The 24,989-nt window shown below is 44.6% G+C and overlaps 1 protein-coding gene across 5 annotated transcripts in view; it reads left to right on the plus strand.

The window, feature by feature from the left end:
- Positions 1 to 24,989, plus strand: part of ELAVL2 (ELAV like RNA binding protein 2) — a 558,847-nt gene that overhangs the window by 309,780 nt on the left and 224,078 nt on the right. For all 5 annotated transcript variants that reach the window (XM_069240845.1, XM_069240835.1, XM_069240864.1 and 2 more), the window contains exon 5: positions 24,036 to 24,139. In XM_069240845.1, coding sequence (XP_069096946.1) covers positions 24,036 to 24,139 — 104 coding nt within the window. The remainder of the gene's footprint in view (positions 1 to 24,035; positions 24,140 to 24,989) is intronic.

The following is a 24,989-nucleotide window of genomic DNA, read 5'->3' on the forward strand; positions in this document are numbered from 1 at the left end:
AATCTCTGTTCACAAGATCCTGCCTTGCCCAGACCTGGCTCCAGACACACTCCACTTGGGTTGGAGATGGCATTGTGAGGACAGCGCATTCCTTTCAGGTGTCAGCTCCTTCGACCTTACTGTAGCCAAGGAGACTCATCAGAATATGCAGGACACCTCTCAGCTCCCTTTGTGTAACAGTCTAGAGGGAATTCACAAACATCCCAACTGTCAGTCTGACCCAGGTGTGGATTCCACAGGCAGGCAGAGGCACATAATGATTAAGCAAGAAAATGCCCACTTTCCAAAAGTGCCATTTTCAAAAATACAATCTAAAAACTAACTCTAGTTCAGAGTTCAGAACCCTAAACTCCAAATCTGTCTGCTTCCAATAGGAAACTGCACTTAAAAGATATTTAAAGGTAGTCCCCATGTTAACCTAGGGAGAGTTAGGCCTTGCAATAGTGAGAATGAAATTTGGCAGGATTTTACTATCAGGACGTGTAAAACACACCAGTATATATCCTACCTTTTAAATACACTGCACCCTGCCCATGGAGCTACCCAGGGTTTACAATAGGGTTGACTTAAATGTAGTAAAAGTGAAGGTTTGGGCCTGCAAGTGGGTACACTTGCCAGGTCTAATTGTCAGTGTAAAAATGCACAGAGATACTGCAGTGGCAGGTCTGAAAAATGTTTACAGTGCTCCGCATGTGGGTGGCACAATCAGTGCTGCAGGCCCACTAGTAGCATTTCATTTACAGTAGGCCCAGGGCACCTCTAGAGCACTTTACTAGGGACTTACTAGTAAATCAAATATGTAAATCTTGGATAACTAATCATAATTGTCCTTTACACAGGAACCACTTACACATTAGCACTGGTCAGCAGTGGTTAAGTGCCCAGAGAACCCAAAACCAGCAAAACCAAAGTCCAGCACACCGTCAAATACAGGAAGCGGAGGCAAAAAGACAGGGGAAACCACACCAAGGATGCCATGTCTAACGTGTTATCATGCTAGCAAAACCATTTTGTAAAGGACAAAAGATTTGTAAATTGTGACTCTTTATGGAAGTGTTTAGTGGTAGTAAGTTTTTCATTTTATGCACTCTTAAAAAACAAAATTGGGACACTAACAGTATGCTGCTCGGGGCACAGCTCTATTTTATTTCTAATGTCAATCCACAGTTTCACATCGAAAAGGCTATATGTTGGTTTCTTTCTATGTCCCCCACATTCCGAGATATCCCCTTCATTCTCTGATGGCAGGCATTTGTCAATATCTTCGCTAGGCTCATACAGCAATGCTCATTTACTTATTACAAATGTAAACATAAACTCAGTTGCCTTAAAAGTTTTCATAACTGCTCGACTGCAGCAAAATCAAAACTGGCTCGCGTTGTAGACATACTGAGATCCAAAGGGGTGGGATACAGGTTGGTATTAGGGCATGTTTTTTGGGTTCCCTGTAATCATTTTGCATGCTGGCAACGCTGCTAGCTGAAAACTAGTGTTTTTGACCCTTTTGCAGCCATCGTTGCCAGCATGCTTGTATGCCAATACCATTCTTAGCTTTTCTGTTCTTCTAGAAGGAACTTAAGATGGCAGTTGTAGATATATTAAGATTCCTATCAAACGAGGTTGCTCATTGGCAAACCTTTGCACTTAGCTTTATTCCAGTGAATATCGTTACTGTGTGCTCTTATTTAAGAAGATAAATGCCCGAGTTTCATCATATGGATGTGTATATACTGAAACAATATACTTCTGTTTGACTGTCTCTGGGCGTAACACTTCTTAGGATATATTTTGAAAGTAGCTTTAAATTAATAAAGTAGACAACTCGTAGCCCTCTAATATGCTATGCTGGTTGTCTCCCTCCGCCTTTATAAACTTAAGACTGCTATGCTCTTGAGGGACATGGTTTTCAGTTTGAGAAGCTGGCCTGGGCCTTAAATCACTTTAGCTCTGCTCTCGATTCTCCCCAGCCATCTACTCCGTATTGCTTAAACCCCAGTGCAAGCATCAAATCCTGTGCACAAAACCTGGGACAGGGGGTCTCCAAGCTCTTCATTAACGAGCTACTTTTGTTCAATGAAAATCATCATGAGCTACTAATATTACTGATGATGTAGTAACTACCCCATCCAAGATTGTCAAATGATCACATCAGTTCATTAGGCAGAGGGCCAGCAGTAAATAGTTTTTTACAAAAGGAGTTATCAATTGGATTACCTTTAACCCCTTCGCTGCCAGGCCTTTTCCCCTCAGGTGCCGAGCCATTTTTTGTCTATTTAGGGCAGTTTGTGCTTAGGCCCTCATAAATTTTTGTCCACACAAGCTACCCACGCCAAATTTGTCATTTTTTCCCAACATCCTAGGGATTCTAGAGGTACCCAGAGTTTGTGGGTTCCACTGGAAGAGACTAGGAAATCAGCTTAAAATACATTAAAAATGTAGTTTTTTTGTTGTTTATTTTTCACATCGGAAAAAGGGATGCAGAAGAAAGCTTGTAGTTTTTTTCCTGAATGGTATCAACTAAGGGTTTGCAATGCTAAAATCACCATCTACCCAGCTTTCAGGAACAGGCAGACTTGAACCAGAAAACCTCATTTTTCAACACAATTTTGGAATTTCACTGGGACATGCCCCATTTTTGTTATTTTTGTGCTTTCAGCCTCCTCCCAGTTAGTGACAAATGAATGTAAAACCAATGCTGGATCCCGGACAGCTAAACATTTCTGAAAAGGAGACAGAATTCAGCAAGGGGGTCATTTGTGTAGATCCTACAAGGTTTTCCTACGAAAAACATCTCCACGTTTAATCTAACTTTTCCTGCGACTTCAGATTTTCAAAAGTAATACTGTTATTGTAAAGCCCCTCTGCCCCCAGAAAAACTTGTGGTTTCTGTAATAGATCGTTTTGATGTGTCCAGGTCCTTCTGTGATGTTCCAAACACTAAAATTGTGAAAAGAAACACACTTAGGTTATGTTAAAGACCCCTCATCCACCAACTAAGTTGGTGGCATTCTTTTGCATCGGAGTGCCACCTGAGACACCTAGCATGTCACGGGTGTGCTTCACGCCTGATTACAGCGGAGCAGGTTTTTTCATTTTTACCATACATATACTTGTATTTGGCATGAGGGTGAGTGATAGTTCAGTAGATCAAATTTTATTAACAAGAGATTTCACAACAATGAAATGCACTGTTAATAATTGAAAGGCAAAAAAAATTATCCAGTGACTTGCAGCTCGGGAACTGTAAAGACGCAACAAGGCACCAACCGCTTTACAGTCCATTCTCACAACTTTTGTAAATGACATGCACAGGACCATGCCGCCAGCCGCTGGCCCAGCACGTTACGTTTCCTTTCCTAACACCACAACCTGGAGAACTTGGTGGCTCAAGCCTCCCTTTATAGGATTAACACTCCTGTTTTTGCTACCATTCCACTGGATATGGAATCTAAATGACTGGATGCCCTTGGAAAGATAATGTTCTCTTCCTTCACCCTTGCACTACAGTTATTGAACACTGTTTGCCTTTTGGCCAATATTCCCATACAATCTGGGATTTGCTTGTGCAAGTGCCTCCCATGATCTTGGAAGAGGCCAAAGTCATACTCTCCCAAGATATTGCTGATGGGAGAGAGACAGCAAATTTCACCATAAGATATGGACTTGGAACGACTGACTCCCAAAGTAGAGCAACTTCATCATCTGTGGCCCTTCAGCACCACGCGTGGCTAAGAACGACTGTCTTTTTAGGGAATGTCCAAGCTTCGCTTATGGACCTGCTCTTTGATGGCCCTTGCCTTTTTAAAAAGAAGACTGGCTCTGCGCTGTCCACTTTAAGGACAGTAGAGCTACGGCCAGGACCTTTGGCTTGTCTGACCGCTTGCCACCCACAGTCCGCCTTACAGCACTTTTGTGGCTACGTACGGGGTCTTCAACCACGTCAGTACCCTCCCAGCCTCTAAGGCCAGTGGGCTTCCAGATTTTTCATTGTTGAGGACCTGGGTCCCAATACATGGGACCCCAACACTGCCACCAACACAGCGGTTGCAGGCTCTAAACCCATTTAGTTTGCCTTGTGACCAGTGGGAGGCAGGATATGCCAGAGGAGCTACTTCCTCCCTTTTGTGACTAACTCCTCCACCTATGCTATCCATGTACAACCAGCTGACTGGGACCACCTCTCCTTGCTCTGTCAGAGGGCTGGCTCTCTTGGTCAAAGGAGCCATGAAGAGCTTGTTGTTGCCATTCCTCCTACTTTCTGGGCCCAAGGAAGACAGAGGCCATTGTCCTATCCTTGACCTGTGCCGTCTCAATCTCTTCCTGAATTAGGAGAAATTGAGGATGCTGATGTTTTCAAGTTCTGGCTGCCCTGTACCCAAGAGACTCGATGGTGGTGTTGGATTTGCACGGCACCTGGTTCCACATCACGGTCCTGCCTACCCACAGACATTACATGTGATTCAGGGTATATCAAGAGCATTTTCAATTTTCTGTACTCCCCTTCAACCCACCCCTGCTCTCCTCAGGTGTTCATGAAAGTGATGGCTGTGGTTGCAACTCATCTGCAGAGGTTGTTGGGGGTCGGGGCTTCCATTCTTTCCATACCTTGACCATTAAGGTGGGCTCACCCCAGGTAGTTGTCCACTTTCAGACTACATTAAACCTTCTGCACTCACTGTGCTTAACTATCAGCATGCCTACGTCACACCGGACCCCCCTCTCATGCGCTCCCCTTCATTGGAGCTGTTCTGGACATAGTGCACCTTAGGGCTTAACCCCCTGAGTGGGGAGTCCAGAATATACGATCAATGATACTGATGTTTCAGCCTCTATTCTGAATTTAGTGAGAAACACTGAGGTTAGTGATGCCTTGTGACGCATTCCCATTGACGTATGCAGGCTCTGGATGGGACTTGAAGTCTGTGGGCATAGCATCAGGGAATTGCTCTGACAATCTTACATGGTACAGATCGCAGACAGAACTACAAAAGATCCTTATTGGTGGCTTACGAACCATGATTGCGTCAAGGGCAGATCCCTCTCCCTTCCCCAGCCGGTGTTGACTGTTGTGACAGATGGGTCAGTTCTGCAATCGGGCAACTATTTCTGATAGGTATAGATCAGAGGAGTCTGGTCTCCGGCTGAGTCTGAGTTCAGTATTAACCTGTTGGAGCTTTGTGAGATTTGTTTGCCACTGAAGGCCTTTCTTTACTTAATCAAGGGAAGTCTGGTGCAGGTGTTCTAGTAACACCATTGCCATTTGGTACTGCAACATACTGGGTGGGGTCATGGACCACACCTGTCAAGAGGCTCTGCGTCTCTGAAAATGGTTGGAATGCCCCTGGTGGTTCCATACCTTGTGAGCTTTCTGAACACCAGGGTGGCCAACTTTAGCCAAAGATGCCTAGTGGATCACAAATGGTATCTCCATCTGAAGGTGGCACAATGTCTCTTCCAAGAGTGGGTCTTGGTTAGATCTGTTAACAGCCACTTAGAAGAAGCAATGTCAGCAGTTCTGCGCACTGAATTTTCCAAGGCGCCTCTAGCTCAGAGACTGACTTTGTCTTGAGTGGAGCTCTGGCCTCCTGTACATCTTTCTGCCAATACAACTCTGGCCCTGAGTTCTCAAATAGATCAGGAACATCCAGTCCCAAGTTATTCTTTATGGCTCTGGATTGGACAAGGGGAGTCTGGTGTCCAGAGCGGTTAAGCATGACAATTGGTCCTCTGATTAGGTTGGGCCTTCAAAGGGATCTTTGGTTGCAGCAACAGCAGAGGGTTCTGCACCCAACTTTGCACACCCTTCACCTTCATGCGTGGAGATTGAGCTGCACTTGACAGTTTTCTTCCTTCATCCCAAAGTGGATGTTCTGGCAACGGGATACGTTTGTGACATAGGGTGATATCCACAGCATTGGCCCCCTTTCTGCGCCTCTATTCCAGGTTCTTCTATTTGTTCTCTAGTCGAGCAGGGCTCTGCTCTGGGCACATTTAAAGATTCTCTTTTAGTAATTTCTACTTTTTTGTGGTTGCCAGACTACCTTTTTTATTTTTTAAGTCGTGTGTAAGGGGCTAGGTTTCTTAAAGACTTTTAGCACATGCTTCCCCGAGGGCATTCATTGTGCCTCAGTGGAATTTGAATCTGGTTATCACCTTCTTGATGTGTGCACCATCAGAGCCTCTGCACAATAGCCCTCTTAGGCTTTTGACCATTAAAAAGGTCTTTCCTAGTGGCCATAACATTGGCCAGGTGTCAGTGAATTACAGGCACTCAGAGAACCCTCTATGCACCACTTTCTAACAGGACAAGTTGTTCCTTTAGACATGTGCCTCCTTCCTTCCAAAGATTGACTTTTCCACGAAGGCCAAAAAACACCCTGCCTATCTTCTTTACTCTGCCTCATTCCTCTAAAGAAGAGTGGTGACTTCTGAGCCTGGATCCAAAAAGAACAATATTCTTCTTCTAGAGCATAAAAGACTTCAGGTGGATGATCAAGTCTTCATGAGGGATGTAGGAGCTTAGAAGGGGAAAGCTATGCAGGAACAGACCATCTCAAGATGGATGGTACTCTGCATCAAGATCTGCTACCCACTGCCCAAGAAGCAACCCTCCGAGTTTACATCCTCATTACACCAGAGCGAAGTCTGCAGCCTGTTAGCCCGCAGAGCTCCTGTCCTGGATATGTCAAACAGCGACGTGGGCATCCTTGCACACATTAACCAAGGAATACTGATGGACAGTCAGGTTTGCTGTGATGGGCACTTCGCACGTTCAGTCCTACAAGGCTTTTTTGGTTTGAAGTTAACTTTGCAGAAACATCTCTGGGTTAGGTATTGCTTGGGTATCTATTCTGAGGTAAGGATTCTAAAGCTAAAAGTTTCTCAGATGAACAAGTTACTTACCTTTGGTAACACCTTAACTGGTAGTGACTGTCTAGCCACAGATCACTTAACGACCTTCCCATCCTCCCCGCTCTACAAGCTGATTGAGAATAAGGGGCAGTCTTCTCAAGGTCCTTGTTTTTCCACTCCACCGGTCAGTTCTCCTCATGGCTCCACGCTACTGTGTGGACGATGACATGGAGCCGAACAATGACATCTGCTGGTATGCTGAAGTACTGCTCGGAAATCTTCTGGATCTGAACTGATGTCGGGAATAGTCTTTGGTAAGGAATCTGTGGCAAGACAGTCTCTACCAGGTAAGTAACCTGTTTAAGTACATAAAGTAAGAAACCTACATCTCAAAGTATGAACTGATCAGCAAATGCAATGTGGAATGCAAATAGACAGCTCTGAACCTTTGTTCCTTTGCAGTTAAGGAGGACTGTTACTGGCTTGCTGGCCCCTCTCTTGACACTTCACCTGCTGTTGGGTGGCCATGCTCTGTGATGTGTGCAACTTGTTAGCAAATGTAATTCATTGATTGCAGGAGTATTTTGGCATGAAGGGATGTGGAAGCCATTCAAGAAAAATGTGGTTGTCATACAGTGCATGCCTCTGCCTTGAGGGCTATCTAATTAGGAACTTCAAATCTTATGGCCAAAAATGTTTTATTACCCTCATAGCCTAACTCAGGGGTCTAATCTGACCTTTAAAATACTGCGGTCTTATTATCCCCACCTTCAGCTTGGGCCAGTAACGTTTGAGCATGTTTTAACTGGTGTAGCCAGCTGTAGCAGATGAGGCTAGAGTATGGTAGATACGAGTACTACACAACTTCACAACAATGGCATATTGCTGTTTTTCTTACTGAGAACAGCCTTGCTACAGAGGAGGCTACATTGTAAGTGAAGGGCATGTCTTTCTAAGTCTGTATACAGCCTAAAGCCTATTTTGCTGTTCTTAGACCACAGCAGAGGTCTTATCATACTGTTCTTAAAAAGGCAATATTGTTTTTAATATTGTTCAGATGGTATTACATTCTGGTTAAGATGATCTATCAGGCTGTTTCCAGAGAAATTTTGAAGAGATTAGATCTGCTCCACCAGTTATAGAGCTGACTTTGTTCTAACAGTTCAAGTCTGTTAACACTGTTGCAAGATTAAAGATGCTGGGGAACCCTCTGCAGCTGTGTTGGTGGTTTAGTGCTGAAGATGGATCCAACCAGCATTATGTCCTTTAAAGGTGAAATATAAAAGCAAGCATTCGCACCAAGTTTCTCCTTTATGAACGTTTTAGATGGTATACGGTCTGTGCACTTATTCTACAAGTAGGATGGAAGTCCTACCTCGTGGATAGATATTGAAGAAACGTTTAGAAAGCGATGCTTATTTGAGAGACCTCTGAAATTAATCTGACAGGCTGTTTCAGTGAATTGAAACCTAGATCTCTGCTTCTCCATTGATGTATGTCTGAGCGTAATTATATTGCAGAAAACCACGCACCTGCTAAATTCTGAACAAGTAGTATTGTCTAGGCTATGAAGTGAGATTATCAAACCTGATTCCAAATATGTGGTGCTTACAATATACTACTAAAAATGTAGGAAGAATCACTAATTTAGGAGGGAAAACCAGCATCTTGTATGTTTTATTTTAAACTTAAACTATGTTTGCTATACATGTGAAATGCCAGATGGTTTTGGTGCTAGCAATATGGTAGGCTTGGAGTTCTTGCCCAGAACCAGACTCCGTTCTGGGAGGGGCCACAGGAAAGACTTGAGTTACTGGGACCCAACTGTTAAGTTTGAGGTTATTTGCCACTGTTTGTGTAGTTGGGACTGTGCACACTACGTAAAGTAAAACCCCTTCCACACACTGCTTTGAATTGAAGGCAGTCACTGGCTTTTCATGGAGGTAGTGTAGGGGACAAGAGCTCAGAATGCTTATCAGGCAATAGACACAAAAGTGTAGTGCTCATATTTTATATAAAAGGATACTACTTTAGCAGAAGTAAATATTACACAGTTAAGTTGGACTTCCCACTATAGGTTTATAACCCTGGGTTCGATGGCATCTGTCGCTGTAGATACACATGTTGTGCATAGCCCGCCATCTGGTGTTGGGTCGGAGTGTTACAAGTTGTTTTTCTTCGAAGAAGTCTTTCGAGTCACGGGACCGAGGGACTCCTCCTCTTTGTCTCCATTGCGCATGGGCGTCGACTCCATCTTCGATTGTTTTCTTTCCGCCATCGGGTTCGGATGTGTTCCTTTCGCTCCGGGTTTCGGAACGGAAAGTTAGCTCTAAAATCGGAAAATTACGTCGGTATTGTTGCGTTCGGGATCGGGTTAGATAGCATCGACACCGAATCGATACAATAACATCTCCGTTGCCCTTCGGGGCAGTTTTCGATCCCCCGTCGGGGCCTGGTCGGCCCGACCGCGTGTGACATCGACGCTGATGGAACGGACCCCGTTCAGATTCTGTCCTAAATGCCACAACAAATACCCGTATACAGACCAACATTCGGTCTGTAACCTGTGCCTGTCGCCCGAGCACAGGGAAGAAACTTGTGAGGCCTGTCGTGCGTTCCGGTCCCGAAAAACGCTCCGTGACCGCCGAGCCAGAAGACTGCAGATGGCGTCCACGCCGACAGGACACCGAGATTTCGAGGAACAAGAAGAAGCCTTCTCGATCCATGAATCTGACTTGGACGAATTCGACGACCACGAAACAGTGAGTAAGACGTCGAAGATAGCACATAAGAAAACTGACAAGGCCCAGGGGACGCCACTGCCATCAGGCCATGGCTCAACCCATAAAATCGGTGACCGACCATCGGCACCGAAGAAGGCCGAAATAGTGCCGAGATCGTCCGACTCGGGTTGAGACACAGGCACCCAGCCATCTCGGGACCGAGATAGTGCTGCCGACAAAGATCGACGCCGAGATAGCGGAGCCGAAGCTGCTCGACGCAGAGACAGCGGCACCGAGGAGGATCGACGCCGAGAGGGTTCGACTCCGAACAAAAGAAAAATCGCCTCGGAGCCGAAAAAGAGCGTGGACATAGTTTCGGTGCCAAAACGACCCGAAACCGAGCCAACTACCAGTTCCTATTCAGAGGAACAATCACTGTCCTCTCAAATGCGAAAGCATAGATTCGAGGAGGAATTACAATCCACCGAAGTGGACCACACTCAAAAAAGGATTTTTATACAGAGTGGAACAGGGAAAATAAGCACCCTTCCCCCTATTAGGAGGAAGAGGAGACTTGAATTCCAACAAGAACAAGCACCACAAACAAAACTGGTGAAGAAGGTAACTCCGCCACCCTCTCCTCCTCCTGTAGCTCACATTTCACCGGCGCAGACTCCGTCACATTCACCGGTTCACACCACCTTAAGCCAAGGTGACCAGGACCAAGATTCTTGGGACTTATACGATGCCCCAGTGTCGGACAACAGTCCAGAGGCGTATCCTACAAAGCCCTCATCACCAGAAGACAGCACAGCATATTCACAAGTGGTGGCTAGAGCAGCAGAGTTCCACAACGTGTCTCTACACTCTGAGCCTGTCGAGGATGACTTCCTCTTCAACACCCTCTCTTCCACACATAGCACCTACCAAAGCCTGCCTATGCTCCCAGGAATGCTAAGGCACGCAAAGGACATATTCAAAGAGCCTGTCAAGAGTAGGGCAATAACACCGAGGGTGGAAAAGAAATATAAAGCACCTCCCACAGACCCAGCTGTTATTACCTCACAACTGCCACCAGATTCGGTTGTGGTAGGGGCAGCTCGCAAGAGAGCAAACTCTCACACATCGGGCGATGCACCACCCCCAGATAAGGAGAGCCGCAAGTTCGATGCAGCCGGTAAAAGGGTCGCAGTACAGGCTGCAAACCAGTGGCGCATCGCTAACTCTCAAGCGCTCCTAGCGCGATATGATAGAGCCCACTGGGATGAGATGCAACACCTCATTGAGCATCTACCCACGGAACTACAAAAGAGGGCGAAACAAGTGGTTGAGGAGGGCCAAAACATCTCTAATAACCAGATACGCTCCTCTATGGACGCAGCTGACACAGCTGCAAGAACAATTAACACGGCAGTAACCATACGAAGGCACGCGTGGCTACGAACATCTGGTTTTAAACCAGAGATACAGCAGGCGGTGCTCAATATGCCATTCAGTGAGCAACAATTGTTCGGACCTGAAGTGGACACGGCAATTGAGAAGCTAAAAAAGGACACTGACACTGCAAAAGCCATGGGCGCGCTCTACTCCCCGCAGAGCAGAGGCACTTTCAACACCTTCCGCAAGACAACCTTTAGAGGGGGGTTTCGGGGTCAAGCCACACAAGCCAGTACCTCACATTCAACACCGTCCACCTACCAGGGACAGTACCAAAGGGGAGGCTTTCGGGGCCAATACAGAGGGGGACAATTCCCTAGAAGCAGGGGAAAATTTCAAGGCCCCAAGACACCTACAACCAAGCAGTGACTCACACGTCACTCATCCCCTCCACACAACACCAGTGGGGGGAAGAATAAGTCAGTATTACCAAGAGTGGGAGAAAATAACAACAGACACTTGGGTCTTAGCAATTATCCAACATGGTTATTGCATAGAATTTCTAAAAAACCCTTCCAAACATACCACCAAAACCACAGAATATATCAAAACAACATTCGGACCTCCTAGAAATAGAAGTTCAAGCATTACTGCAAAATATCGCAATAGAACTGGTACCAGATACACAAACAAATACAGGGGTTTACTCACTGTACTTTCTAATACCAAAGAAGGACAAAACACTGAGACCAATCCTAGACCTCAGAACACTAAACACATACATCAAATCAGATCACTTTCACATGGTCACGCTACAGGAAGTGTTACCATTGCTAAAGCAACAAGATTACATGACAACCTTAGATCTCAAAGACGCGTATTTCCACATACCAATACATCCGTCGCACAGGAAATACCTAAGGTTCGTATTCAAAGGAATACATTACCAATTCAAAGTATTGCCGTTCGGTTTAACAACTGCACCAAGAGTCTTCACAAAATGCCTAGCAGTAGTGGCTGCACACATCAGAAGGCAGCAAATACACGTATTCCCGTATCTAGACGACTGGCTAATCAAGACCGACTCACTGACAGGGTGCTCACACCACACAGATCAGGTCATACAAACCCTCTACAAACTCGGTTTCACCATCAACTATGCGAAATCACTCATTCTGCCGTGCAAAGTACAACAATACCTAGGAGCGACAATAGACACAACGAGGGGAATAGCCACTCCAAGTCCACAAAGGGTTCAAAATTTCCAAAAGATTATTCAACGCATGTATCCAACACAAAAAATACAGGCGAAGATGATATTACAACTCCTAGGCATGATGTCCTCATGCATAGCCATTCTCCCGAACGCAAGGTTACACATGAGGCCCTTACAACAGTGCCTAGCATCACAATGGTCACAAGCACAGGGTCGCCTTCTAGATCTGGTGTTAATAGACCGCCTAACATACCTCTCACTTCTATGGTGGAACAATATAAATTTAAACAAAGGGCGGCCTTTCCAAGACCCAGTGCCACAATACGTGATAACAGATGCTTCCATGACAGGGTGGGGAGCACACCTCAATCAACACAGCATACAAGGACAATGAGATGTACATCAAAGAAAGCTGCATATAAATCACCTCGAACTACTAGCAGTTTTCAAAGCATTAAAAGCATTTCAACCACTCATAACTCACAAATACATTCTTGTCAAAACGGACAACATGACAACAATGTATTATCTAAACAAACAGGGGGGGGACACACTCGACACAGCTGTGCCTTCTGGCACAACAAATATGGCAATGGGCAATTCACAACCACCTTCGCCTAATAGCACAGTTTATTCCGGGGATCCAGAATCAACTTGCAGACAGTCTCTCTCGAGATCACCAACAGGTCCACGAATGGGCAATTCACCCCCAAATTCTAAACATTTATTTCAAACGCTGGGGAACACCTCAAATAGACTTATTTGCAACAAAGGAGAACGCAAAATGCCAAAACTTCGCATCCAGATACCCACACAGGCAGTCTCAAGGCAATGCCCTATGGATGAACTGGTCAGGGATATTTGCGTACGCTTTTCCCCCTCTCCATCTCCTTCCATATCTAGTAAACAAATTGAGTCAAAACAAACTCAAACTCATACTGATAGCACCAACATGGGCAAGGCAACCATGGTACACAACACTGCTAGACCTATCAGTAGTACCCCACGTCAAGTTGCCCAACAGGCCAGATCTGTTAACACAACACAAACAGCAGATCAGGCATCCAGACCCAGCATCGCTGAATCTAGCAATCTGGCTCCTGAAATCCTAGAATTCGGACACTTAAACCTCACACAAGAATGTATGGAAGTCATAAAGCAAGCTAGAAGACCATCCACTAGACACTGCTATGCAAGCAAATGGAAAAGGTTTGTTTGCTACTGCCATCATAATCAAATTCAACCATTACACGCATCTCCAAAGGATGTAGTGGGTTACTTACTACACTTACAAAAATCGAACCTGGCCTTCTCTTCCATTAAAATACACCTCGCAGCAATATCTGCATACCTGCAGATCACCCATTCAACTTCACTATTTAGGATACCTGTCATTAAAGCGTTTATGGAAGGCCTCAAAAGAATTATACCACCAAGGACACCACCCGTTCCTTCATGGAACCTCAACATCGTCTTAACAAGACTCATGGGTCCACCCTTTGAACCTATGCATTCTTGCGAAATACAATTCCTAACCTGGAAAGTTGCATTTTTCATCGCCATCACATCTCTAAGAAGAGTAAGTGAAATTCAGGCGTTTACAATACAAGAACCTTTTATCCAACTACACAAAAATAAAGTAGTCCTAAGGACCAATCCTAAATTTTTGCCAAAGGTTATTTCACCGTTCCACCTAAATCAAACGGTAGAGCTACCAGTGTTCTTCCCACAGCCAGATTCCATAGCTGAAAGGGCACTACATACATTAGACGTCAAAAGAGCACTAATGTACTACATCGACAGAACTAAAAACATCCGAAAAACTAAACTGTTTATTGCATTTCAAAAACCTCACGCAGGAAACCCAATATCGAAACAGGGTATAGCCAGATGGATAGTTAAGTGCATCCAAATCTGCTACCTTAAAGCAAAACGACAGCTGCCCATTACACCAAGGGCACACTCAACCAGAAAGAAAGGTGCCACCATGGCCTTCCTAGGAAATATTCCAATGCACGAAATATGTAAGGCAGCCACATGGTCTACGCCTCACACATTCACCAAGCACTACTGTGTAGATGTGTTATCTGCACAACAAGCCACAGTAGGTCAAGCCGTGCTAAGAACCTTATTTCAAACCACTTCCACTCCTACAGGCTAAACCACCGCTTTTGGGGAGTTAACTGCTTACTAGTCTATGCAAAACATGTGTATCTCCAGCGACAGATGCCATCGAACTGAAAATGTCACTTACCCAGTGTACATCTGTTCGTGGCATCAGTCGCTGAAGATTCACATGTGCCCACCCGCCTCCCCGGGAGCCTGTAGCAGTCCGGAAGTTAACCTAAGCTTTGTACATTTGTAAATATATTATTTAAACCTTAAATAGGTACATACTTAGGCACTCCATTGCATGGGCACTATTACTACAACACAACTCCTACCTCACCCTCTGCGGGGAAAAGAATCGAAGATGGAGTCGACGCCCATGCGCAATGGAGACAAAAGGAGGAGTCACTCGGTCCCGTGACTCGAAAGACTTCTTCGAAGAAAAACAACTTGTAACACTCCGACCCAACACCAGATGGCGGGCTATGCACAACATGTGAATCTTCAGCGACTGATGCCACGAACAGATGTACACTGGGTAAGTGACATTTTCATTACAATCTCCAGTAAGTGTTACTCCCCTTTTGATACCCTCTATGGCAATTCTAATAGTTAAGTTTTCAGGCAGTTATGTACATAGACAAATGAATACGTTGTATACGTAGATTTCTTCACTTTTTCCTCCATCGGTTAGAGGCACAAATCAGTTTAGTAGTTTTCACCCCAATTATTAACTTGGGTAGAAATTCCCAAGTCGTGTGCCACACTTGGGTGTGCATTTAATCCTTCATCCTTTTCACAAGCGATGCTTTTGCTCACTAATGTGTTCGTGTGGTACAGTGGACACCGCATGTGTTCCTGTCATATGCAGTTGGCTGTTCCTTGCTGTGAGAACCACAATGTGGCTTCACTTTAGAATAGGCACCCCTTGGCGAGATAAGCATTGCTGTTTTTTTTTGTTTCAGTGGTGATGTCTTTGGTAGTTGCAGCCCCACAGGCTGATAGACTCCACTGAAGCAGTGAGCATCTCCACTTCTCTGAGGTTAACAATGGCAGCTCCAGCTCTCAGAGGGTGACACAACACAGTGGTACTTGTGCTTGGAAAGTCTTTCTGCAGTTTACAATAGGAACTGGGAGACCCTCATGTCATGAGTCGCTTCTGGCTTTGTTCTGTAGTGTTATCCACTTTCTCTGGCAGTTACCCATGCTGAGAATAGTTTTTCACTACGCAATTGTCTATCCACTTGCATGCTGGATAAGGTAGACTTCTTCCCCTTCTGGGCAGGTAAGCAAGCTTCTTGGCTGTAGACAGACCCTCTGCTCCAGGGAAAGAAAGCGTAGACTTCAGGTAATACACCTCTGTGGGACTGGGTCTCAGATAACAGCCCTGATAGCACAGAGGTCCTTCTGGGGCACTGTTCCATGTTCTTGAAGTATATGAAACAAGAAAAAAATAGGGTGTTTGGATGTTTTTTTTAAATGTATCAATTTTACATACTTTCCACACAGGATGTTGATCTGTTTGTTTCAAAGCTAGTTTGGGTTGGTTCGCTTTCAAATGTAATTTTTAGGGTGACCTCCATTCACAGACTGCGTATATGATGATTTTCAGAGTAGGTAGCAATTGTGCTAGATTTAAGCTTGAGTACCCAAAACATAGACATAATGAAGTGTGAAATCTTCCAGTGGTTACTCCCACCTTCCTGAAACAGTAATCTGGGACAGATAAAAGGGTAGGCCTTGCCTAGAAATGTTTTCACCTTGAACAAACCAGTCCTGCTCACTCCTACCATCTACCAAATGGCAATGCTCAAGAACTAATCAGCAGTACTTTACTAAAAGGCCCTCATGGAATTTCTAATGGAAGCCCTCTCTAGCCTCTTCACTTCAGTGTCCAGTCCTCCAGTCACAGGAAATGCAGTCAATGCACTTACGCTGTCTTGGGGAAGTGGTAGTCATCCTCAGTCAATTGGCATGCAAAAACAGGGCATCTGAAATTGACCCCTCGACCCAAGTACTCATACCTGAAGTCCTGCTACCATGCATGTAATACTCAAAGTTTACTTGTACACATATACTCAACATGGAGGGGACAGTGAGGTTTTGGGTTTCACATAGAACTTTATATAACAGACAGTAGTTTGTGCTGTCACTGGCAAGGAAAGGTCTAGTGTTGGTAAATGGCTTATTGGTGAGGGCAGGTAAGTACCCATACTTGGCAATAGGCCACTAACCTCCAGTTAGGTCTCAGTAAATTAAACCTAGCTCAACCCTTGGTAGCTTGGCAACTAGCGACAAGACTTATAACAGGAGACGTGTAAAGCATTTAAAAATCACAAAATAGTAAAAAAGTAAAACAGAAAACACCATACAAATCCAACACTAATTTATAAAAATAGATTATATTTTCATCTTTAAAATTACACCAAAACGATTAAAATCGGATAAGGGGAACAGGAGATACGAATTCTTAAAGAATTGATGCTTTTTAGCACTTCGAAATGAATAGCACCAGTCTGGTCGCACCTTGACCGGTGCAAAGTAAAAGTTTGAGGCCGACCGCAATGGAGCCCTGCTTGGCTACTGCTCGCGCGAGGCCTTGGTCAGAAGTTTTCAGTAGAACTTAGTCGTTTCCATGAAGACTTCTTCAGGTGGACCAAGTTGCCAGTCCAATCCGTCCTCCTGGAACTCTACCCCAGATACGCGTCGCATGAGCCCTCCATGGAGATTTTTACCTTCTGACTTAGTCGTTTTTTCAAGGTGAAAATCCTTCGGCGGCAAACCTGAATCTTGATCAGACATCCCTAGAGCCCTCTTAAGATACACTGGCTGGGAGGTCCCGGTCAACTTCCTACATTCTGACTTAGTCACTTTTTCAGAGACTTTCTTCCACGGGACAAACCTGCAAGTCAGCCCGGGTTGCAGTTGAGGCAAGTCAGCTAGAGTTGCTGCAGCTGGTCAGACCTTTTATGGAGCTTTTTTCCAAAAGTTCTCCAAACGTCTGGACCTTCTTCCAGCTGGTCCTTTAAGGTTCTTTTGAGGTCCACAGTTCACCCCAGTGTTCCAGAAGCTCTGAGATGCCCCTTGAGGTTGCAGACTAAAACTCCCAGAATGCACCTTGAGCAAACTCCTTTTTGGCCACTGGACAGTCGTCAGCTAGTCAGTTTCTTCAGGAGTTGGTGCAGGGGACTCTGGTTAGCATGTTTTCACCTGTAGCAAACAGGGAGTCCCTCCTTGAACCATTTGAAGCCAGGCAAAGTCCTTGTGGTGGAGCCCAAGTGAGTTGGTGTTGCAGTCCTCCAGAGTGCAGTGCCCAAGTGCAGGTCAGGGGTCCTGCAGAGCAGTCCTTATGTGGGTGCAGATTTGCCAGTTTTATCTCAGCTCCTGGGTGAAAAACAGGGGGGGTCCTGGGTCTCCAATCAGGTGCAGGGTCCTTCCCCCTGTGATGACCTCTTCCTGGGAAGTGTGGCAAAAAATAAATCCCGGGGAGCAACATTCCTAAAAAATCCATCATGGCTGAAAGTGATTTTTGGAGGATACATCTGGCTGAGCCCACCCACTGGTGTTTCTAAAAATCTTAAACATCCTTCCCCTGACCTCTCCTAATCTAATCATGGGGGCACCTAATTGTCTGGGTTTGCAGGAAGGGAGGGAGGTGCTGGGCTACTCCAAATGTCCTTCCCTGCCTTTGAAGGCCAGTTTGGCAGCCCTCATTCCCCCCCCCCCCCCCCCCCCCCTTCTCCTGCTTCCCCATCTGCCGAGGGAATATCTCCCCCAGGCACATCTTTGTTGAGCCAGGCCCCTTCACACCTCTAGGTAGCCTGGCCAGGCTGCTAGAGGCTGGCCAATCAGAGCAAAGAAGCAAAACACTGCAGGGCTGAAGTTGGCAACTTTTGAGGTAAACTCTTTACCTGAACAAGTTATATTAAATCCAACAATTGTAACTTGTGGGATTTATTATAACAATTAGATACCAAACTTGAGGTATCTGTTACTTAAGGGGACTTTAATAAATTAAAATAGTCTCCCCATTATAGCCTATGGAGGCCATTCACTACAACGATGGTAAACAAAAATTGCCTGTTTTACCTCACCAGGGCTTAGAAAACTATTTGTATAAGGTCCCTGCTTATAGTTACATGGCACCCAACCCTAGGGGCACATAAGGCACACCTTAGGGGTGACTTATTTGTAAAAACAATAAGTTAGTTTAATACTTGGGAACTACTTTTAATTCCAAAGTCGAATTTGCGTGTGACTTTAATCTAAAAGCAGCCAGCAAGGCAGGCCTGCCTTTAAAATGACACTGGGAAACTCCACAGTGCACCCATGGGGGCACCACTTATGCTGGGGTCCCTAAACCTAAATGCCCACCATATACTAGGGACTTGTAGGTAGGTTAACTTAGCCTAATTTGCATACTCATTTTATACAGCGCACAGGCCTTGGGACTGGTTAGCAGTACCCAGGGCACCATCAGAGTCAGGAAAACACCAGTAAAAAGTGAAAAATGAGGGCAAAAAGGGGGCCTCTGCAGTTAGCCCTGTTTTCTCACATCTAGTCACACTTCAGATTCACAAAAAACGGTAGCACCATTGCTCATTGTGAGACACCCAGGACATGGAGAGTAGTCTACTGCCTATTATAAAGGCATGTTTGGTATGGTTCTCAATGTCACAGGACTGGTCCCTGACATCACATCCTTAAGAACAGATCTAGGCCTCTGCACAAACGCTAGGTCAGAGTGACATCTTGCCTAAATAAGTCGCTGGACACATTCTGATGCTTGTTTTGATCCGTAAAGGCATTGCCAATGACTATTGTCCCAGTAGGCAAGGCCCTTGATTCACACCATAGCCTCAATTTATAATACAGTGCAGTGAGCTAGTAATGGAATTTACCTTTGTTGTTACCAAAATCATAGCTGAGACATTGTGAAGAGGGTCTGGTTTGGCTTGCCACATCAATCTGTTACAAGTGTAATACTTTTGTCTGGCACAGAGGAGGCAGACTGAGTGTAAAGTTGTGCCCCCCATGGAGACGCTGAGTTTTAATCTAGCAGTTGCTTCTCCCTTGCACCTTTTCTGATTTTCAGAGTTCAGACTCTTGCACCTACAGATGACTGACTAGAGGGCCTCCGAGTGTATGTGCACATGAGGCCTAGCCAATATATAGTTTGAAGTAAGACCTGGGCTTTCCCCTGAGATAAGTAGAGATGTTAATGGTCAATTTCTAGGTGCATGGTCTGACCCGGGTTTGGCATGGGAAAAATCAAGACGAGAGGACATATTTAAAAAAAAAAAAAAAAAAGAGCGTAGACTCTGACTTGGGGGAGCCCAATAGGGCAATACATCACATATTCCTAATGTGCGCATCTCGGCGCGAGAGTAGGGTATTTTGCTGTGAGTCACTCTAGAATCTCTCACAAAAATCATGGTCTTCCCCGAAATTGACATTGAAGTCACTGCCAATTATTGTGGCTTCTTGGGTTACCTCTGTTATGTATGGCCTTCGTTTGCCTAATCTGGCATGTGATACCTGGTGAGAATTTGGTAACCATTGCTCGCCCCAATATGCCCAGTACTGCCAACCCCCACTCTGTCCATCTGAGTAAATTTTAGTAAGTGTAAGAGGAAATGTCCTATGGATTGCTGCCCCTGTGCAGTCCTGGTGAAGCTATAATGGAACACACAATTGTAATCACTGTCCAAAAAAAGCAAATTTTGGTACCCAAAAGGTTTTCTAAAGCATAGGGATGCTGGGGAAACGTTTCTCTGTGATTCCTCTCCTAATTCTATTAAGTTGGTTAACATTTAAGGACCACTTCTGAAACACATATGGGGTCATCAGCAGACCCAGTCTGTCATTGTCCCATATGAAAAGTAGAGTATTATGAAGCTATTTGTTACAGAACCAGTGTGTGGAACCATGCATATGAAACCCCTAAACCAAACCTTCTGTCCAACCCCTCCAATCTTGACCTTCATCCCTGAAGTATATCTCGCAATTTGTGTCCCATTCCTAGGACAATAGAGAGATTGAAAACTAGAATTAAGAGACTATTCCCACCCTAAACACCAGTATTTGCTAGTGTTAAAAGCACCTCCTCTTAACCACCACTAATGGCGTGTTTCCCCATGCCCCTCGACTCCAACCTAGTCAACCTTTGATTGTCAGATTCCAGAAAAGAAAACCAGAAATGATGGTCCTCTAGTCTTCTGAGCCAGTGCAAATAGTTAAAGGAAAGCTGGTGGTCAAAAGGCACAGCAGTCTCACAATATGGACCAATCTCCCAGCCTTTCAGGCTCAAAAATAGCCATGCACCCAGTAGGAAAACCTTCAAAAGGGACCATAAAATCAGGTCTACCAGTGCCATCACTTAAAATCCCTTCCCCCTCCTCAAGCCACAGAGGAAAAGTTTTAACACCCACAACTTGTAGTCTGTTGTTGTCTGTTCTATCGTCTACCTCCTCCAGCTGACCTTCAGTGTATTTTAGGAAGTCCATGAATCTCCCCACCCTATTTCGGAGAGTATAGATAGTATCTTTAATAACTTAAATTCAGCCCTCAGCCACACTTACGGTGAGGTAGGGAGACAAAGTACTGCCTACCCAATTTTCTCTTCAGGCAGAGAACCAGTATCTTGAATTTCTTTCAGAATTTGAGCAGGTGAAGCATGGCCTTTGGCAATCACTTTGTTCTTTGGGTTCCCACTTGCATGTCGAATCCAAGACTCTGCCAGCTGCATTTTTCCATTTTGTTTTGCTGCAGGACAGCACAAGTTTGGTCCTTCAACATAACGTCGCGTCAAAAGCTTCTCCGGTCAGTGGCGCATTAGGGTGCAGGCTGTTCTCCATTTGTTAAACTTCTGTAACATATTTTTTTCACAAAGGGTGGATCTCACAAAGCAAACCCAAGCATTTGGGCACAGCACCAGTACACTTGTAGCAGGAGCATTACCTGCAGTCACCTCCCACAGGGCCAGCCACCAGCAGTTCCGGTGATAAGGGTAATTAGTATAGGGTGAAGGGGTTTTCGGGAAGATAAAACAGTCCCTATGCCATCTGACAGAGTAAATTGCAAGCAGATCAAAATATCTGGTCTTTGCGAGCCCCATTCCGCACTATCAACTGCATAGGTGGGCTGAGATGGGTGCTTGGCCCTGGCTCACATTAAGTCTGCAAGTTTCAAGATGGTCTCTGTTTATAAGCTGCAGCAGCAGACTAGGGCCAAAGATGCAGATGGTGGGGCCAGCCAGCGCACAGGTACCCACATCAACATTAACAATCACTCCTGGGACAAGAAGGGCAAGCAGGACAGTCCCAAGATGGAAGGTGGGTCACCTACTTTGCACTGACCCGTTAAAAATAGGACAACAGTGTCTTTCACTTGTAGCTCATGGTGCTTATTCCAGCCGCTGCCACCACACTTTTCCTTGGAGGTAGGCTAAGATTGCTAGGACAGTTCCTGCATGCTTGCAGAAAATGACAAATCACATCCATACATAGAAGTTCTGCTGCCTGATGCGAGTTTCTCTTTGGGTCTGGTGTGGTTTGAGGCTGCCACCAGCAGCAGTGTGACCCTGGGTAGGCTGCCAAACTCTAAGAAACTGCAGTGTAGCTCTGTAGGTGTTCACCAGTAAGGCCCTGGGGCCATTCCAAGTAACTCCATCTAAAATAACTTAAGACTTCTTGTAATTCTGCATGCTGTCCTCACAGCAGTGTTTTGGTGGGCTTCAGTGTCTAAAGGGGGGGCTAGCCCTACTCATTTGAGAGTTTGGGTGGCTCACGATGTGACCCATAGGAGCAGTTGACAAGGACTTGGCAGGGCAGCGTGTCTACTTTTATTTCAGCAGAAGTCCTGTTGAGCTAGAGCGGTGTGGTAAGAGTGTCCTCGTAAGTTGCACAAGTTGTTGCAGTTGAGAATGTGCTAGTCTTAAGAAGGCTACTGGGGGATTTATGGAGCGTATCTTGGGGAGCTCATTTAGAGAGTAACAGCCATATCGGCATGCCAATTCACGCACCCAACTTCAGTCATTCTTTATTCCTAGACTAACTCATTGATGCATGATGGAGTTGTTCTACTTAATCTTTTGAAACTGCCGACTATTTTCCTCCTTTTAACTTTATTCCTATAAATGACCTATCATTATTTAAGTGCGTCCTACTTTGAACATTTTCCATATCTAAGCTTTTATATCCTTTAATGTTTGCCGGTTCCTTTAACAAGCCGTATATCATTAAAGCAGCTTTTCTGGGCCGTCTCCTTTGATGCTTATCTTTGCTGTAGATTTCAGATATATTTGCAACAGGAATTGAAACGTGGAAAGAATTAGTATTATTTTCAGTAATTAGGCATGTGATTAAATCTTTCCCTCGAGGCTTTGGGGTGGGCGGTGTAGACAAATTGCTGCCCCTGTAGATTTTTCATGGCACCAACCTACTACTACAAAGGTCCTATGCATCTTTTTAAAGTCTTAAATTCTAGATCGATCTACTCACACATCCATAATGACATTAAAGTCACCCAATATAGTAAGGTTCATCAAATCACCCACTTGCAATGTCGGTCTCCTCAGGTGGGTGGTATCACCCTTATGTAGTTCATGATTAAGTACAGAAAAGTATGGTCTACCATAGTTAATCAGTTCTGTGTTGGCCCATCTGTTTCATTTCAAATTCTATAATGGTCACTGGGATTATGAGCCTGAAATCAGCAATGGTATATATCCATTGTTTGTTCGCCAGTTTTAGATGCTCTTCATTTGAGCCCAGTTCATCGTTGTTGGAAAAAACAACCCATCTAATACAATTTTGCTTCAAAACCCGTACAGATATGCTATTCCTGATCTGGAGTATTTATTTAAACCCTCAGTTTTTGTTCTGAGGTCTTGCCATGATGTAGCGCTCTAGAATTGTTCCTTAGCCTGCCTTCAAATCCTTTAACTTAATGTGAACGTTTACGTATTTTTGATTCATTTCTCTGAAATACCCCTGCCCTTATTTACATTTTTATTTGAAGGTGCCTTAGCCTTCCTGAATTGAAGGACAGGAGGTAGTTGCCAACATTGGCCCTCGAGGAAACCTTTGATTTGTGCCCCCCTCACTTATTTCAGCTTAATTCATTGCATGAGCGCCGCGCTTTCTCCGATTCCAGGATCGACTGTGGAGCGGCAACTGCTAGTCAGGTTCTAATGGCAAATCTTATTTGGATTTTGTCAATGGTAACTATGTACTTGCTAATGTGTGTGCTGCATATGAGTCTTTATTAATGACTTGCAAATGTGAAGTATTGTTTAAATGTACGATGCAAGATTCTTAAGTTGATTTTGATTCAGTTCAGACCCAAGACCTTCGGTTTTTACTACCCTAGAGAAACTAGAAATTCACTTTCACAAAGCATAGTGGTGATCTTTCCAAAACCTATTTAAGTGTTGGGGAAACACGCAACTGGTGTTTTACCGTTATATGGTGGAGGTAGCATTGGTGTTTTTTGTGAAGCTGTTGGTTGCACTAATGCTTTTTTATTTTACGTATAAAACATGTACTGTACAGTGCCTATGCTGCTTAAGAGACAACCTTCTCAAATGGAACATGGATCTGAACACCATGAAGTATAAATAAATTGAAGTGTACATAGTGCAGGTTGGACATGTTAATTCTCGGAGTAGAAGACGGTGGTGGTTTGAATTGGCATATATCACTGTAACTGCATTGCATTTACATTAGATTTTTACAAACAATATCTCTTTTAATTAGGACAAAGCTTGGGGTATGGCTTTGTGAACTACGTTGATCCCAAGGATGCCGAGAAAGCTATCAACACACTAAATGGATTGAGGCTTCAGACCAAAACAATAAAAGTAGGTGTCAGTTTTTTAATTGAAGTATGTTTTCCTCAGCAAAGTTTACATGGAATACTTTATACACTTGACTGGATGGTTGAGCTGAATGCTGTCTTCTTAATTCTTAAAATGTGTTCCTTAAATCCTGTAACGGTGTATAAATGTGCTGAACATGGCCTGTGCTTGTACCCAGGTGCATGTCCTGCAAAGAAGTTTTTCACTCATTTTTAAGGTATTTTTCATTGTTTGTAAAATCTTTTTGTTGTAAAATGTCAATTGATGCATGCTTCGCTCTGTTTTTCCTGCTTAAGATGGAACAGTTCAAACAGTCTTGATTTTCCATTCACGAGCCACTTTTTTGTTATTAATTTTAGTTACTGTCTCTAGAATTCGAGAACTCTTTCAAGCCCTTTCTCATCAAATACGCCTAGTCGGGTCTTCACAACTAATGGATAAAGCTGCGTTTAAAGCGATCTTTCACTGCTGGCATTCAGTTTCCTCTTTTAAGGGCCATGGCAACATAGAGTAACTGACTATCCCCCTTGTTTCGCCATGTTGCTGCTTAGAGCCACAAATATATGATCCGCCTACACTTGTGCACATTGTCGTTTCCTGTACAACACTATAGCCGGATAGATTACCCAAGCATCTCCCTGCATACATCCTTTGCTGTCTGCTGGCCTTTTAACCTATTACACTCTCCCCAGACCACCAGTCATATTGTGCATGTGGGTACACTAGAAAGCTGAAGTAACGAAGGTTGTAGCCCGTTTATTGCAACAAGCTCCCTTGCTTAGAAAACACCTTATACTTTTTAGTGCACACGGTTGGCGGCCTGTGGCTTTCTGAAATGTTTAATTTGGTTGTC

The sequence above is a fragment of the Pleurodeles waltl genome, chromosome 1_2, assembly GCF_031143425.1.
Source record: "Pleurodeles waltl isolate 20211129_DDA chromosome 1_2, aPleWal1.hap1.20221129, whole genome shotgun sequence".
Taxonomy (NCBI): Eukaryota; Metazoa; Chordata; class Amphibia; order Caudata; family Salamandridae; genus Pleurodeles; species Pleurodeles waltl.